The 17,942-nt window shown below is 32.9% G+C and overlaps 1 protein-coding gene and 1 long non-coding RNA gene across 3 annotated transcripts; one reads left to right on the top strand and one right to left on the bottom strand.

The window, feature by feature from the left end:
• Positions 1 to 1,037: 1,037 nt before the first annotated feature.
• LOC118052730 (uncharacterized) lies at positions 1,038 to 5,281 on the bottom strand. 2 transcript variants are annotated; one of them, XR_004688253.2, is made up of 4 exons: positions 4,216 to 5,281; positions 4,027 to 4,119; positions 3,661 to 3,917; positions 1,038 to 3,174 (listed from the first exon to the last, which is right to left on the bottom strand). It is a non-coding gene; the product is annotated as an uncharacterized lncRNA (long non-coding RNA). The 2 variants fall into 2 exon arrangements; XR_004688252.2 differs by having other exon boundaries at positions 1,038 to 3,917.
• Positions 5,282 to 12,838: 7,557 nt separating this feature from the next.
• LOC118052740 (monodehydroascorbate reductase 4, peroxisomal) lies at positions 12,839 to 17,911 on the top strand. Its single transcript, XM_035063777.2, has 7 exons — positions 12,839 to 13,117; positions 14,175 to 14,226; positions 14,577 to 14,657; positions 15,571 to 15,689; positions 16,136 to 16,355; positions 16,632 to 16,750; positions 17,011 to 17,911. The coding sequence occupies exons 1-7, from the start codon at positions 12,998 to 13,000 to the stop codon at positions 17,734 to 17,736; spliced, it is 1,437 nt and encodes a 478-aa protein (XP_034919668.1). The 5' UTR covers positions 12,839 to 12,997; the 3' UTR covers positions 17,737 to 17,911.
• Positions 17,912 to 17,942: the final 31 nt, after the last annotated feature.

The raw sequence follows: 17,942 nt of genomic DNA, 5'->3' as shown, positions 1-17,942 counted from the left end.
TCCATTTGCTAAGGTCAAATCTAGGAGGAAAAGTTTCTTAGGCAATATATACAAAGAATGGAAGCATGTAATAACAACCTTGAACCAAACATTCAATAACATACACATATGGTTAAGGGTTCTATCTCCTTAATCAACGTGGAAGATTGTTGAGTTCTCTTGCTCTTCTCCTTTTCTTCAAAAACATTTGCAGATTGTTGAGGTTGCCATGCTCTTCTTTTATTCCAAGCTCTGCAACTAATTGTTGAAAAACTAAATACACAAATATTTAACCTCTCAAGATTTTATTGATAGATTCAACACTTTTAAATTTTGAATACAAGAATCCTTATAGAAAGATTACAATCTCTAACTATTATATTCTAAAGATTCTAATTTCACACAAATCCTTTTTCTCTAACAAACTTTTCCTTGTCGAAACAAAAATGAATTTAAATTGAATTTCAAAGGTTATATCCACTTGATGAAACTATACGGTTGTATTTGGATATCATTCATCGAGTGCTTATCTTTTGTCTTCTTCTTCTTTTCAACTAACCTTGAATTATACAACAAGGAGCAATGATCGTCCAAATTTCCAAACTTCACCCAAACCCAATATCATTTCTAGAGTTTCAACCTCAACTTGCTAGTAGAAAAACCAAATCTTAATCATTCAAGCATCCCCTAGAAGGCCATATGTAGTTCATCTGTGGAATTGTTATTAATTTATCATTATTGATATCGACATTGATATCGTGTTAGCATGCCGACATATACAATGACGACCACGTAATTAGAACATATGGGATAAAGAGTACAAGATGAAAGTGAAGTTTCTTGAGTCGACAGAAAGATGTGATGATTCCATCTTTACACTTGTATTGCACGTTACTTTTTCTAGTGCACGTGCAATTGTGTGCAAGCTTGCAAATGAACCCATTCCGTACTTTTAATTGGCTTATGGGTAGGTTTTAAAAAATAATTTTTCTGCTTTTTAACCTAGTGGTAAGCTTCGGGATAGTTAAAACAATGAAGAGGAGAAGAACATTATGAAATCCTCAACTTTACAGGGCCGACTACTATTGTATTTAGAGTGTAGGGTTACAATTGATACGAATAAGTGTCTGTATAGTAATACAAGCCTATATACAATGAATAAATCATTTACAATAAATCAGGAATTGTCTTCCTTGTTTGTATCCTTAACACAATCAGTTTCCTTGGCATTCCCTCACAAGTTCATGAGAATAGCAAGAACATGGAAACACGTTCTTGAGCATTAGAAACCGATAAGTAGAGAGTGCTTATGTAAACAAATCTACACCTTATCAATAGTGCTAAAACAACGAAACTCATGGTCTAGTTTAGCAATATTATAGAATGTACCTAAATGATGTTGAGAATAATTAGGAGGCTTAACTTATTGGTTAGCCAATCTTTTCTATATATGTGTGTAAAGCAATGTATATAATAGTAATGGTGGAGATTACAACATAAAAATATGTCTGTAATATTTTCTATATAGGTACATTCTATAATATGCTCCCTCAAGCTAAGGGTGGAGGATCGACCTGAAGCTTGAAACGAAAAGCAGTAAACGAGGAAGTAGGAAGTGGCTTAGTAAAGACATCTACAAGTTGATCTTGAGAGGAAATAAAATGAATTTGAATCTCCTTCTTCGCAACTCTATCTCGGATAAAATGATAATCAACATCAACATGTTTTGTGCGAACATGAAAAATAGGATTCGCAGATAAATAAGTGGCATCAAAGTTATCACATCAAATGATAGGAGCAAAAACAAACGGAATCTGAAGATCTGTTAATTAATATTGAAGCCAGATAACCCTAGCAATGCCATCGGCTAAGGTTGATCAATGCCTATAAGTGGCAAAAAATCTAAACTGAGGTAAAGCCACATCGGCTACTAATTATGACCTTGAATATTTTCAACGAGATTATGAGGTTTTATGTGTGTTGGCCTAAAACAAAGCCATATCAAAACACCACTAATTCCTCATGCCAACCTAAAACAATGTATACGCAAATGAGTTTCATGCAGTTGGTGTATGGGCATAAGTCCCTATCAAATCCTATATGCATAATAACAAAATATATAAAAATAAAATAAACAAACAAACAAGAGCACAAAAACCAATATAACAAATCACATAATATAAATAATCATATAAAAAAAAATAATATAACAAGCTTATTTTCAACCAAGCAAACAAAGTCTAGCCCTTGCTAATTTCCCAACGGAGTTGTCATTTTATCATAGGAAAAATCTCATCGATCTTGATTATTTCAAGATTGATGAAGGTAAAATTAAATACATGAATCACCATCTAGTTTTATAGTAACTCAGAATCATGAGTGGTCTTTAGAGATTTTTGGTAAGGTTCGAGATATGAAGATAATATCACAAGCATCTTTCATCTCATATGCAAACTACAAACTACAAAGACACTGGTGTAAATAAGAATGTATCATCCCAAATCAACACAACAGGTATATCTCAATCTCATAAGCTTCCCTGATGGAACCAAAATTTGTTACCTTTGAAGCCTATGCACGGGGACAGCAAGAAAAAGTATCTGATCAGTGCAGGGTTTTTGTATGGTAACTATGATGAACTACAATGGGAAGTAGTGAGACTGAATGATGCATCCACTCCCCTCACAACAGAAATCATTCATGTCCTTTCTTCAGATAATATAGACATTTGTCTTGTGATCACAGGTTTTGGGACACCTTTCATATCAATTTTGGAGCTAAGGCTTTTGGACAATAACACTACAGCAATGTACCTGAGTTGTTGGCCGCAGAGTTGGTTGTGGTGTAGCCTATTCAGATTCGATCAGATGAGCCATTTTCTTTCATGTTTTCATACATTACCTCAACTTTCCAGTATTATCCAGAAATTTCTCAGTAAACAGAAACATATCATCAAGGTTCTCTAACGATGTCTATGATTGAATTTGGTCACCTCTTCTGCCTCTTGGTTGTGAAGCTAAAATTACTAGCTATGCCATTAAATCACCAGATGATAACAAGTACACTTTCCCATATGCTATCATGCAAAGAGCAGCGGTTCCAATCAACCATAGAAATCCCCTAGTGTTCTATTTTCAACGTCACAACCGCACCAACCAGTTTTTCCTCTACATGCACTTCGCTGAAATTGGAAAGCTGCCAGCAAACCAGACCAGAGAATTCAACATCTATGTCAACAATAAGCTGTGGCATGGACCGATTGTTCCAACATAATTGCAGACAGCTACAGTAAGCAGCATATCCGTATTGGAAGGAACATAATTTACAGTTCCGAACAATAAAACCAGAATGTTGAATTTTAAGATTTGAAGCATTTTCCACCGATCAATTAGGCAAATAATAAACTTGAGAATCAATGATTTGACAATCCAATTTAGCATGTAGGTTATTGTCATGTGTAATGCAAATTGGCCCGTTGCTATCAATATTCAGCTCTGCTTTTCAAAAATAAAAATGAGTTCAATTTTTTCAAAAGAAAAATATATCAAACTTCATTGTAGCACATATCCATAACAGAACTTTCTCAAAAAAAGATACTAATATATTAATTAGTATATAAAGTCAATTGAATAAGACTTTACCTAGTCGAGATATGAAAAATATAATAAAGAGGATATTCACCTGTTCAACTGTGTCATTGTGCTGCCAATTAGGAATATTGAAGGAAATTGATCGCTGACTTCAGAAAGCAATCTTTTCAGTAGAAATAAAAAGAAGTCCTGCAACAGCACCAGTTTCAGTTGACAAAAAGAAGTGTGATGTCTTTAGCAGCTTTTCTCCAGCTCTAACGTCAAATTTCTGCTTGAAAATGTTCTTCCTCCCACCTTTTTTAGTTCTTTTGCCTCAAATTTCATTGTCTAAGAGACCAGCCGACGTAACTGCAATTATATAACATATGATTGATATTATTTTTTTTCTGAAGAAGAATCTCATCCTTGATTTATTCATTCATAATGGGGTGAGAGAGGGAGGGAGGGAGGACAATACTTCAAATAATTCAATGGAATGAGTGTTAACTACCACGGTCAACGCAATTTGCAATGGCGCTGCTTGATTCCCCATCTGCATCAACTTCTTCAGCTGCACATGCAAGTCAATGGATTAAAGTTACCCACAAATATTTATTTAGATTCAGCAATACTAACTGATAATCTTGGGGAGAACTAGAAGACGAACCAGGATGATTAGAGGAAGAGGGTGTTCCTGGTTGCTAGCAACAAAGTGGAAAAGGTCACCTCATTGTCTTTACCACCACCATCCTTTAACATCCCATGAAAAACTTCAAAAGCATCCATCGATAACCCATTTTGGGCATACACAGCAATCATAGAATTCCAACACCTTTCCAGGCAAACTCATTTCATCACACTTTATACACGCATCCAACAAAGTATTCTCAACTCCCATCACTTTATCCAACCCGACCTTCATAGCAACCCCATGAACTCCCTCACTGACTGCTTTATTAGAAATACAAGAACAAGCCGATAAAACAGAAACCATAGCAACAGAATCAACAGAAGTTCCTACCTCTTCACCATTTCCTTCACTCTTCTCAATCAAAAACTCCTTAGAAACCATTAACGCTTCATGAGCATCATCATTTTGAACATACCCGGTGATTAAAGAAGTCCAATTAACAATATTTCTTTAAGGAATTTCATCGAACAGTATTCTTGCATCACTTAACTCCCCACATTTTAAACACATACCAATCCAAGCTGATGATACAAATAGGTCCGCTTCAAACCCAAGAACAAGAGCTTGTTGGTGGGTTTGTTTTCCAGAGTCAAAATCAAACAAAGCCGAACATGATTTCCTCTAGAATGATGAGACTACGAAAGTTATATTTTATACGAAGGCAAATCATTTTATAAATAACAACTCTACAGTGAATTTCCTATTCCTTTTGATGAGATGAATATTTCTCTTTTAAAATAGCATTAGGAAAATTGATTTTTATATTGTTATATTGTGCAGCAGCATACAACTTCAAAAAAAAAAAAATCATAATATCCAATTCATCATTATCCATCAGACAAAACACTCTCTAATATCAATCCCAGCTTTGTGATCTGTGAGAAATATTATAGTGGTACGTAAAACTTTATTTTTTTCTATTGTCTTCCATGATTAGGAGTTAACTATACAAGAAAACTGAGTTGATAAATGATAGAAAATTCGGAAACTCAAATAAAAAAACTTTGTGGTTGTGTTCCAAGTTATGATAATCGTAGGTTTTCAAATTATTTTAGTTTAAAAATATTTTGAAATAATATATATTTTTTATTTTTTAAAATTTATTTTTAACATTATATATCAAAAAAATCTAAAAAATTAATTTTTTTTAAAGTACAGCTAAAAAAAACAGGACATTAGTTTGAAACCTAGGTGTTTCTAAGAACATATTATATTTATATATATAATGATATAATAAAAAATAAAATTGATATTAAAATATTAAAATTGAATTGGAAAAAAAAAAGTAATTATGAATGAATAAATTAAAACCATTCATTCAAATCTATACAATATAATGATAAGATAGATTTTGGATAAATGACATGTGGTTAATTACTTCTTCTTACGTTTTCTCTTGTATAACAAAAATGATAATTGAACTATAAACGATAATTTTAGTATCTTTAATTTGTCTATAAAAATGGATTAAAACTGAAAGAAAAAGATTTGCACTAAATTATTTACTCATCATCCTCCACGTAAAACATGAATTAAATTAAATTAAATAGAATGATGATAGACAGTCATCGGTCATTTATCTTGCAGAAACAATCATTAATACAGGGTTGTTTGGAATTGTGTTAACATCTGTAGTTTAAATAATTTTTATTTACAAATATATTAAAATAATATATTTTTTAATTTTTAAAAATTATTTTTAATATTAACATATCAAAACAATCTTAAAAAAAAAATTGAAATAATTTTTAATAAAAAAATTTAAAATTTAAATACACTACCATTCCCAAACAGGCTTTAAAGGCCGTTTGTTTGTGTGGTTGCTTCTCCGTTTGGAGCAACCACAGCAAACAGTAGGTTTGGTTACGTCAAAAACACAGTTTAATTTTAGCGGGTCCCAAGATAATTCACGTTTTGAATGTGAATTTCGCAAAACAACTCCTAGCTGCTTTTCAAAATTCAAAGTTTACTTGTGCACATTGCAATTCACTTGCACTGTTCACACGAACAGTGCAAATGAATTGTACTATTTCGCGTGAACAATTAGATTTTTTTATATATAGTGTGCTTATCTTGTGTACTTTTTGTTAAAAAAAAAAAAACTAGTTTAGAGTGAATTAAATTTACTCGTATTGTCATGTAAATAATATTTTTTTTCCCGAAAAACTAGTGTAGAGTGAATTAAATTCACTCACACTGTAATATCAAATCAATTTTATTCATGATAATATTTTATCTAATTTTATTGTACGCTCAAAAAATTATAGAAACTGTAATTTTTGTCTGATGAATTTTGTATGTAATGAAATTGTAGATGGTTTAATGGAATAATAAAAAATATTTTATATAAAGTATTATTTATTTCATGAAGTAATAGCAATAGTTAAATCTACAACATTTAAATTAAAAATCATCAATATTAATATATATATATATATATATATTAAAAAAATTATTTTATAACTTTAATTTCAAAAGCATTATTAACCAAACACATTAAACTACTTTTTGTTTAATTTCAATTTTAACCACAGTTTTAACCAAACACCTATTTTTTCAAACTAACCTCAATTAAAAGTATTTTTTATAAAATAATTTTTTTTCAAATCACAACAACAATAACTACCGTAATACCAAACACACTTTTAATTATCATTCCACAACCAAACAAATCTAACAACTTGAGCGCAAGCTAAAGTTGTTGGGACTTTCAGCCCTCTTCCCTGTAAAACATGACACTAACATGCAACACCACTTGTGTAAGTTTATATTTGTGTTTTAAAAGTACTTTAAAAAAAAATTTAAATATTTTTTTTATTTTTTATTAACTTCAAATTAATATATTTTTAGTGTTTTCAAATTATTTTAATGTGCTGATGTTAAAAATAATTTTTTTTAAAAAAAAAAATATTATTAACATGCATTTTAATATGAAAAATTATTTGAAAAATAATCACAACCACACTTGCCAAATAATCTCGCATTTTACTAGCACGAAGACACTTCCAAAAGATAGGAACAAAGATGCTGAGTAATTTGCAGCCTTGTTATTAGGATTATTTGAATCAATTCAGAGCTTTTCAATCCCTTTCGTTCATCATTTTAAGGTTCTTCCTTGGAGAGGCTACATGAAATGATTAGTTGTAGATATTACCACCCCTGAAAAACAACATTCCACCACTTCTTTTTAATTAAATGAAATATGTTTATGATTGTAAATGAAATATGTTATAGGAATGTGTACACGATGATAAATAAGTGTTTTGCATAATTGTTTATAATTATAAATGAAGAATATAATAGAAAAGCATAGGTGATGTGAAATAAATTATGCTTTTAGAATAGGAAAATAATATCATATAAATTATGCCTTCAGGTTAGAAAAATTATATCAAGTGTAGATATGCCTCTAATATTGAAAAATAATATGAGAAATAAATAAATAATTGACATGGTTAGAACATTGAGTTATGAAAATCCTAAGTTGATTGTAATGGTGAGGATCAATGTTGTCAAAAAAATAAGCTAACTCTTAAAATCTTATGATTTTATGAGTTAACATGTCCAATCAGATTAAAACTCGAAAACTAGTAAAATCGGTCAAACTCGTTTAAACTCGGTAAAATCATATCGATTTTATGAGTTTAAAAAAAATATAAAATTGTGCATTCTGGTCATCTGTACCTTAATATTTTTGTTGTTTTAAATTTATATCTTGCAAAATTTATGCAATTACATAACCAAAGGCTTGATTTTGACTATAATTATTATAATTTTTTTAATGATACAAGTTATTTGTGAATTTTATTTATGTAAAATTAAAATACCTATTCATTATTCACAATTTTTTATGTAAACTATCAATCATATTAATTGATATATTACTCTCTTTTAGCTGGCAAATATATAGAATAAAAATTGTAAATTGACATGCTTGATCTTTGAAGTAATTAATATTAAATGATCCATCCAAATTTGAAAGGACTCGTTTTATTGTAAATGAAGAAAATTAAATTGGAAAAATAGTATCGCTTTAATGTGATCAAGAAATAATCAATGATGATGTGTTTCTTCTAGTTATGAAATAAATTGGAAAGATGGTATTGCTTTAATGTGTTTGTGAGGGGAAAAAAAATGAAGTGTTTATTCTTAGAGTATAGAAATGATATTAGAAATATTGAATATGGATATGCTTATCATATATTTCATGTTTTTATGTGTTTTACATGTAATTGTCAACCAATCACTTCCATTTGATATCACGCTTCAGAATTTGCTTGGTTAATCCATTCTAAGTAACCTTTTTTTAGAAAACTAATCAATGTCTGCAGATGACAGGGTAGGGGTCACTATCCGGCCCGAATTTCTTACTGGAGAATCTTGCTGGGTTGTATCCTCCGCAGAGCCATTTCTTTCGGGTGATTCCGACTTCGAAAGCCTACGGAACAAACTTTCTAGTCGATTCATTCTAGTTTTGGTTTTATGATCTCCGACTTATGCTCAATTCTCCTCGGTCTCGATCGATTACTTTTGGTTGCGTCCACCCAAGTCTTTGACCAGGGAATGGGAAAATTCCCACCACCGCTGGCAGGCCAGCCGGGCCGTGAGCGCGGTAGCATGCTTTGAAATTTGAATAAAGAATTTCCTTCTTCTCTCACTGCGCACTTTCGAAATGGAATTATGAAATTAGTGGCTAGCTTTTTGTTCACTAGCTGTTAATTCTTCTTCAGCTCCTCCAGCGGCATCCAATCACAGGCTCAAGGCCCAATATTCTGGATCAACCGGATCAAGCCATCCATGCCAAGGTTGTCAAAAACGTTTTTTTTAACACGATACGGAACATTCAATTTAAACTCGACTCGTAAACTCGAATTGTAAAATCGGAAGTAAATTTTTTTTACTAAAAATCGTAAAATCGGAAGTAAAATATTTTAACTAAAATCGCAAGTAAAATATTTTAAACAATACAAATATCCAAACATATTAAAATACATAATTCAAATAAAATTAAAATAAACAATACAAATATCCAAACATCTTAAAATACATAATTCAAATAAAATTATAATAGTTTATACATAATCCAATGGATGCCATGTTTTGCTCACTTGCAAAGCTAAATTGTATTCCAAATAACATTACCTATACAACAATGATCGATGGATACTGCAAGTTGGGAGACATGGATGGTGCAGAATCTCTGTTGCGAGAAATGGAGAGGAAACAGGTTGTTCCAAATGTCATCACATATTCTTCTATAATAAATGGCTATACAAAGAAAGGAATGCTTGATGTAGCTGTTCGTATCATGAAAAAGATGCTGGACCAAAATATCATGCCAAATGCTTATATATATGCAACATTAATAGATGGCCATTTTAAGGCCGGTAAACAAGATGCTGCTGTTGATCTCTATTTTAAGGCATTCCAAACAGGTGCATCAATTGCCCTAAAGTTTGCAGTTTTTGGATTTACATAACACCTGCAATCTTGAAAATTGGAATGCTTCGTTGCTTCCTTGCTTTGCTGGATTGTTGTCTATGCAGATTGCAGAATTATAGAATCTGCAACACCAAAGCAAGCAAGATCAAACGGAGCATAGGTGAACATTAAAAGAAATCTGGCTTTGCTTGTAATTAAAATCGCCAGTCAAAGTGCCAAGCTCCATTTCCTTCCCTTTGAATGGGTTTTTCTTATCAAATCTTTTTTTCTTTTTAATGGATTCCAACGTCATTAGCTGCTTCATTGAAATGAAAAAATAACTAGGGGAAAAATGCAGAAATCTACCATTTACTTTAGCCCATTTGCACTTATGGTGACTGTGATTTCCTCCGTTAGCTTTTGTCCTTTTTCCATCAGTAAAGTTGCCTATACAAGTCCTCAAACTGTTTAATTTGCTGTGATTGATTACCAATCCTTTAATGTCTGAAAATTGGTCTAATTATGTTATTTTAGCCTAGAAAATAGAATTGGCTGATGGTAAATAGCTTGGCAGTGCAAGTACAAGTTAGCATAAATGCTTATCCAAAGCTCAATAAACCATTGTTAGAATACCTAGAAGCAAACCACTAATTTTTAGAATACCCAGAAGATAAAAAAGTGAATTTCACAGCATACCCATATCATTTTTTTTTTTTTATCTCTAATCACCACCATTAGACAGAAAAAAAAACAAAGTTTGGGATTGAGAATCAATTCTTACCTTCATCTCGCCAAGAACGCTCCGGATCGGGGGGGAATGATTTCTTGATTTGTTGGGGAAAAGGGGAAAGGGGAAGGGAGTCAGGGAGACTGGGAGCAGGGAGAGTGTGAGACAGAGAGGGGATGATTTCTTGAAGTCACTGGTAGGGTGAGGGTGGTCGCCTGGTCAGGTGGGAATTGGGAAAGAAAAGAGACTGTGAATTTGTGAGACAGGGACAAAGTCAAAATTTTTGCATTTCTAATTTTGCATTCAGTTCGGTGACATTTTGGTTAAGTTGTGAAAACGTAATGTTTTTAACGTTTTTGCGAGTTTTTACAGTTTTATGCGATTTTAAACCAGTTTTATGCGATTTTAATGCTTTTTAATTTTTGTCTCCGTTTTTACACGTTTTATGGGTTTTAACAACCATGATCCATGCCCTGATATTTCATCAACTTAAAGCAGACAGAGGCTACATCGAATTATTTCTTATGAGTAATTTCGAGCATGTTTGGTATTGTGATTGTTATTGTAGTTGTGGTTTGAAAAAAATTGTTTTATAAAAAGTACTTTTAGTTGAGGTTGGTTTGAAAAAATAAGTATTTGATTAAAACTGTGATTGAAATTAAAATTGAACAAAAAGTAGTTTAATGTATTTGGTTAATAATGTTTTTGAAATTGAGGTTATAAAATAATTTAAAAAAATATATATATATATATATATTAATATTGATGGTTTTTAATTTAAATATTATAGATTTAACTATTGCTATTATATTATGAAATAAATAATACTTTATATAAAATATTTTTTATTCTTCCATTAAACTATCTACAATTCCATCACGTATGAAATTGAGATTGCGATTAAATTCTGTAAATGTAGTGTCATCAAGCGATCTCTATCTAATTTATGTAGTCATTGAATAATATTTAATACTAGTTTTTTGAATAAAACACAATTAAAAATAAAAAAAAAAAATATTTTCTTGGGTCGGACCCGGTTCAATGTATTTTTAGCTTTAAATTGGACCGGTCCGGCCGGATCAATTTCACTATTCATAGAAGAATCTCACCATTAACTATGGTGCAACCACATGTTAGCTGCTTCTTGTAATGGGAAAATGGATGAACAGTCACGCATGACTGTTCATCCATTTTCCCATTACAAGAAGCAGCTAACCTGTGGTTGCACCACAGTTAATGGTGGGACCTATTATTAAAAAATTATGATGAAACGTTATCAAATGATAAAAATTATGAGTGTGTGTGAACTTTTCCCACAACTACAATATCAAACAACAACTTTCACATGTAGTTAAGCTTAATAAAACAAATGGGTTATAATAAAATATAGCCCATATGTAAGGAAGGATGACGTTCCATGTTTTTAGAAAGATTATGTATGTCCAAAGAAATGTTATAATCTTGTTATTTAATATGTAGTTTGTGTATAATTAATTATATTTTGATGGAATTGATCGATAGTGAGCTTGAGGGCATCTTTATATTATAATTTTATGACTTAAATTATTTTAGGTAGAGTCTCCATATAAGAAAAACTTTGTTGAATAATATTCAAAACAACAATAATTCACATTCCATTTTGCAATAACATAATCATTTGAAAGATCAAGTTGTCTTATAAAAATTCCATGTTGCTACAACTAGGCCGTGTCATCTTTTGTTTTTTTGATTTTGTGGTGCTTCTAACCTATCAAGTCAACAAGATCAACCCTCACACGAATGAATTTGAAACTTAGTTTAAAAAAATAATTAGGTGGTTGGGAGTACTTAAATAGAATGCCAAAATAAGCACTTATGTTATTATTAAAGAAAAATATATTCACCCAGCAGCATGGCACAAAAGAAAATTATCAAAAAAAAAGAAAAAGAAATTCACTCCATGGAAAATGGGGCAAACTAACCCCTAAAGCCACAATCCTTTTCCCGATGGTTGCTGCTTCTTAGCACAGCCAACACAAGGTGTGTAAACCATGGAAACAACCATAAGAGACAGGATAAGCTCGGAAGAGAAGACATGTCCATGCGGTCGGTATACATGATTCGAAGCCTCATCCACAATTCTTGGGTCGACAACAATTTGTCCTCGCCATAGCCATAATTTTAAATAATCAGATTTATCCACTTGTCTTCACCACAAAAAATCCTGCCATCTATAATCTCCTCTCATCTTTCCGCACGCTTCCCAATATCTACACTCGGTCCCACCGTGTCTTCTCCGTCTCACGATTGCTTCAAGCTCAAAACATTTGTTGATAAAATAAAATTAATAACTATAATTTAACTAAATTTTGTTTTTATTTATTTGTTTTTATGGAACCATATAAATAAAAACAAAATCCAACCAAAAAAAATAAAAAACATATATATATATATATATATATATAGAGCCTAAAATGGTACAAGTGATGGTGGGTTTTCCTTAGATGACAAAATGCCACCCAAAACACAAAATGGAGAATTGAAATAAATCTCCCTAGTCTTCTTGACTCTTGAGAGCGAGAGAGAGAGAGACCGGAGAGAGTTTTGGTTGGAGAAGGAGAGCCAAAGGAAATGGGAAGAGCATTTGTGTATGTTATTCTTGGAGGAGGAGTGGCAGCTGGGTATGCAGCTCTTGAATTCACCAAGAAAGGGGTTTCACCTGGAGAACTTTGCATCATCTCTGAAGAAACTGTGAGCCAAAAAAAAAAAACAAAACCCTCATCTTTTTAGCCTTTCTAGGTTTATTTTCCTTAATGGGCATCTGATTTTTTTTCGCTCTTTGTTCTATTCATGCTTTTCATTGATGGGTTCAATTTTCAGTTTGTTAGTTGCTTTGTCTCCTTAATTCTGCTTCTTCCTCTCTCTTTTCTATCATTGTTGGTTAGATTATGAAAAGTGAGTTACGTTTATGAAATCCCAAGAATGAATAGTATGCTGCTTAACTATAAGGAGGATTCTGAAATTTGAACAGTTAGCATCGCCATTGTACCATATGTATTTTGCTATGGCTCTCTCTCTCTCTCTCTTTTTCCTTGTATTGGTTGATTGATTACAAATTCTTGCCTTGCCTTGTGAGTTTAAGTAATGGTAGACTGCAATAGTTATTGTCAATTTCATATTACTTATACCATGTCTTTTCCTCGTTCTTTTAATGGAACATAAGCCATTGGGGACATTTCTGTGAATAAGTACCTTCTCTTTCTATTGGTCTTATTTTGGTATGTGGGGTTTTAAAGTTGGAAAGCAATCATGAAAATGGCTAATCCTATAGCGGATTCCGCAGCTGCTGCCATTGGAACCAATAAAGCAAATAATTGACCCATCATATCATCCAAAGAAACAGAAAAGACCAAAAAGCTCAAATTCACAGCTAATAAAAATCCCGTATAGGGGTTTTTAAAGTTTGTGCACTAGACATTTTCAGTCTGAAGTTATGCCAGCTTTATAATTTGGCATCAAAGTATTGAAGGTGCAAAATGAATTTGATTAATATTTTAGTCGTTGATATGTAATGTTGATGGTATAATTTAAGGGGTGAACACAAAAGCTTAGCTTGCGCGATTGAATAAACTTGATGTTAGCTGTGAGTTGGGAAAACCCTTGCACGGGTGATAATTATGCAATGGAACAATAATAAGACTGAAATGAAAGTTTTTCCGCTGGTCAAAGAATTGCATTCGCCTCATATTTCCTGCTTGCCATGTCTAGTCAGATAGTGATTCATGAATGTCCACTGGATTTCTTTCAGGTTCCACCTTACGAGAGACCTGCATTGAGCAAAGGTTATTTACTTCCTGAAGGTAAAAGTTCTCATCCTTCAAGTTCAGGGTCTGGTTATCTAATATAACCAACTATTTTGGTAGAATTCTTTATGTAGCGTGACATATAAATAATCTACTGAAATGTGCTGCTTGTTATTAGTCGATAGCTTTGCCCAAGTTACATAGATGTGTCAGGCTGAACTTGGGGATGGTCAACTTTGAGTCTGGATGCTGTGTGGGGGCTTTGGTTAATTTTTCCTGATATGCTGTCCTAAAATTCACAACTAAACTAGGGAGTGAAAATGCTAATCATTTGTTGTTTTATGTTCCTACCGTTCATTTATTATTCTAATATTCAGCCTTTTGTTGAAACTTTTGCTAACATGCAGCTCCAGCACGCCTTCCATCGTTTCACACTTGTGTTGGAGCTAATGAGGAAAGGTTGACTCCAAAATGGTATAAGGAACACGGTAATCTATTTTTGGCTTGTATGATTCTTTTCACTGACCAATGAGAATAATAATCTTATAGCACTGCTCTTATTCTCTGGAATACCTATTTCAAAGTTTGCTATGTTATCCATATTTTTATTTGTCTAGAATCTGGATGGTTCTTTATGCATTCTAATTGGAATTATTTAGCTTTCAGGTATAGCATCCTTCATATGTTCTTATCTAGAGTACCTGTAATTATAATTTGTTTATATCAAATGTCAAGGGAGCAGAGGTAGATGAAAAAAATGCAGAATGAATTCAAGTTATCCAATTTTGTTCCCGCTTGATATTTGTGATCTCACCTGCTCAACTATATATATGACATGAATTGTGTCGATGGCAGTTGTATTATATTTGAATGTTTGATCCAATTGGGTTGCAGACTTGTGCAATGAGGCTTTTATTACCAATTACTAAATACAGCAACTATGATCATTATGCTTCATGTGTAGATTTAAGCTGACAATTAGGTTGCCATACTATATCTGCTCGTTAATATTGTTGACATGAGAAAGTTCTTTGACTATTGAGTCTAACATCTTTAATTAGTTAACCTGTTGCTATAAAGATTTTTACATAAGTAAAAATGAGACATACTTTTCTCTTGTAGAAACATAGACTTACTAATTACACAGATAGTTTTAATCAAGCATTTTGTGATGGGTACAGCTCTTCATATTTTACCTACATCCAACGTAACCAAGATCAGAAGGAAATGTCTCTTCATTTTTGGGGAAAAACTCCTAGTAGAATTTGTTCAGACACAAATACCAGCGAAATTTTTTCTGTTACAAGTTTTTAATATCAAGTCTTCTAAATTGTTGGCAGCTGAAATTCTTCCTTCTATGTTTTATCCCTAATTGATGGGTATATGAATTATTTTTTCTAGGAATTGAATTGATTCTGGGAACTAAAGTTAAGTCTGTTGATGTGAGGCGCAAGACACTACTAACTGCAGTTGGCGAGACTATAAGCTACAAGATTCTCATTATTGCAACAGGTGCTCGGGTATTGAAACTGATCCTTCAATTTGTTGATGCTATTTTTTATTCATATGGTTAGTTGATGTTTTTAATGTTGGGTAAATGCAGTATAAAAATACCAAGTAGGGATCCGATTTCGCTTTTGGAAAATTAGAGGAATTACAATCCATGTCCTTTTGTTTGGTAGCATTTTGAATGGGACCACTTGTCATTGTTAAACATATATAATATAGGAGATACAAAATGTTCAATTAGATCTTATCATCATGTTAGTTCGCATTTTCTTCCATATTTTAACTTTGGAAATGGTTCTCAAAAGACTCTTTTTTCTTTTTTCTTTTCACTGTTGGCCTTTATAAAAATTTCATTGAAATAATAAAATGTGTAGAGAGTGAATTGCATTGTTCAAGTAATAATATGACATTAAAGTAACTCTTCTTTCTTTCTTTCTTTTTTCACTGTTCAATGTAGGCTTTGAAGCTTGAAGAATTTGGAGTAAGTGGATCAGATGCAGAAAATGTTTGTTATTTGCGAGATTTAGCTGATGCAGACAGGGTTGTTGATGTGATGCAATCTTGTGCTTCTGGGAATGCTGTTGTTATTGGTGGTGGCTATATAGGAATGGAGTGTGCTGCCTCTTTGGTGACAAATCGAATTAATGTCACTATGGTTTTCCCGGAAGTACATTGTAGTAAGTGCTCCCAATGCTGCTTTATGCTTCCTCTTTTGAGATCTTAAAACTTATTTTTGAGGAAGAAAACCTTTGAAGTTAAAGGCTGTGAAACATCTCATATCTATCAAACTTGTTTGCATTTATTCATGCAAGAACAGTTGTTTTTGAAGCTTTTCCTGCCATGTTTTCTGACCACAAAAATTTAGGACTGCCAATTCTTTCCCAAACTATTGTCTTGATTTCTTCTTGAATACAAGTTACTAGTAAATCTGTCACTGTCTTTGCCTTTTGTAGTGGCTCGCTTGTTTACACCCAAGATTGCAAGTTATTATGAGGGCTATTACAATTCAAAAGGAGTTCGATTCGTAAAAGGAACTGTCCTGTCATCTTTCGAGATTGACCCCATTGGAAAGGTAAATCTCCCGCCGCTTGACAATCTTGCTAGAACTTGTCTCAATCTGTTTTATGTTGCGGAATATTTCAGACATGGTATTGGTTACTGTTACAGTTTCTGTTATGCTGATTGGGTTCATTAGATGTTTCTTATAATTTTTCCGGTGTGAAAAATGTCAAAATGCAGGAAGCTTCATGAGTTCATAAGCATCAGGAGCTTTAGCTTCCTTAAAAATTGATCACCAATTCTGGCTTAACCAATCCAATTCATCCTTTTCAGATTACCGCTGTTAATCTTCGAGATGGAAGTCAGCTTCCTGCTGACATGGTTGTAGTGGGCATTGGGATCCGTCCAAACACGAGCCTGTTTGAAGGCCAACTGACTTTGGAGAAAGGTGGGATCAAAGTAAATGGACGAATGCAAACGAGCAACACCTCAGTCTATGCGGTAGGAGATGTTGCTGCATTTCCAGTGAAACTATTTGGTGAAACACGTAGGCTTGAGCATGTTGACTCAGCGCGGAAAACAGCAAAACATGCTGTTGCAGCGATAATGGAGCCTGAGAAAACAGACGAGTTTGATTACCTGCCCTTTTTCTATTCCAGATTCTTCACATTTTCCTGGCAGTTTTATGGGGACAATGCAGGGGAAGTGGTGCATTTTGGGGATTACTCGGGGAATACAATTGGAGCATACTGGATAAGTAAAGGTCACCTTGTTGGATCTTTCCTTGAAGGAGGAACGAAAGAAGAGTATGAAGCTCTAGCCAAGACCACAAGACTTAAGCCAGCAATAGACGACATTACTGACCTGGAAAGGCAGGGTTTGGGCTTTGCGTTGACAGTTAGTAAGAAACCACTAACATCTCCACCTACTGATGTTAGTGATTCTACCCTTGTTCTGGAGAGGCCATTGTTTGCTTGGCATGCAACAGCTGGTGTTATCATGGCGGCATCAATAGCTGCGTTCGCATATTGGTATGGAAAGAAGCGCCGGAGGTGGTGAAGTTGTGGTTTCCAAAGCAATTTAGTAGGGTTATTGGGGTTTAAAAATGAATTTTATGATACCATGTTGTAGCATTAATAGGTCAGGAGATTTGGAATACTATAATCTCGTGTGATTAACTTCAATATATTGCTGAATACTAAATCAAACCACTTCATTTTGTTGTTGTGATTGATATATGTGGTACTGTGGTGTTTGGTTTGTTC

The sequence above is a fragment of the Populus alba genome, chromosome 16 (assembly GCF_005239225.2).
Source record: "Populus alba chromosome 16, ASM523922v2, whole genome shotgun sequence".
Lineage (NCBI taxonomy): Eukaryota > Viridiplantae > Streptophyta > Magnoliopsida > Malpighiales > Salicaceae > Populus > Populus alba.
This window is presented reverse-complemented; position numbering and strand designations above follow the sequence as displayed.

Bases quoted from the DNA above. Each gene is read 5' to 3' on its own strand.
- LOC118052740 (XM_035063777.2), top strand. From the start codon at position 12,998: ATGGGAAGAGCATTTGTGTATGTTATTCTTGGAGGAGGAGTGGCAGCT. The intron at 14,658-15,570 runs GTAATCTATTTT...TATTTTTTCTAG, and splicing joins AAAATGGTATAAGGAACACG to GAATTGAATTGATTCTGGGA. The intron at 15,690-16,135 runs GTATTGAAACTG...TGTTCAATGTAG, and splicing joins TTATTGCAACAGGTGCTCGG to GCTTTGAAGCTTGAAGAATT.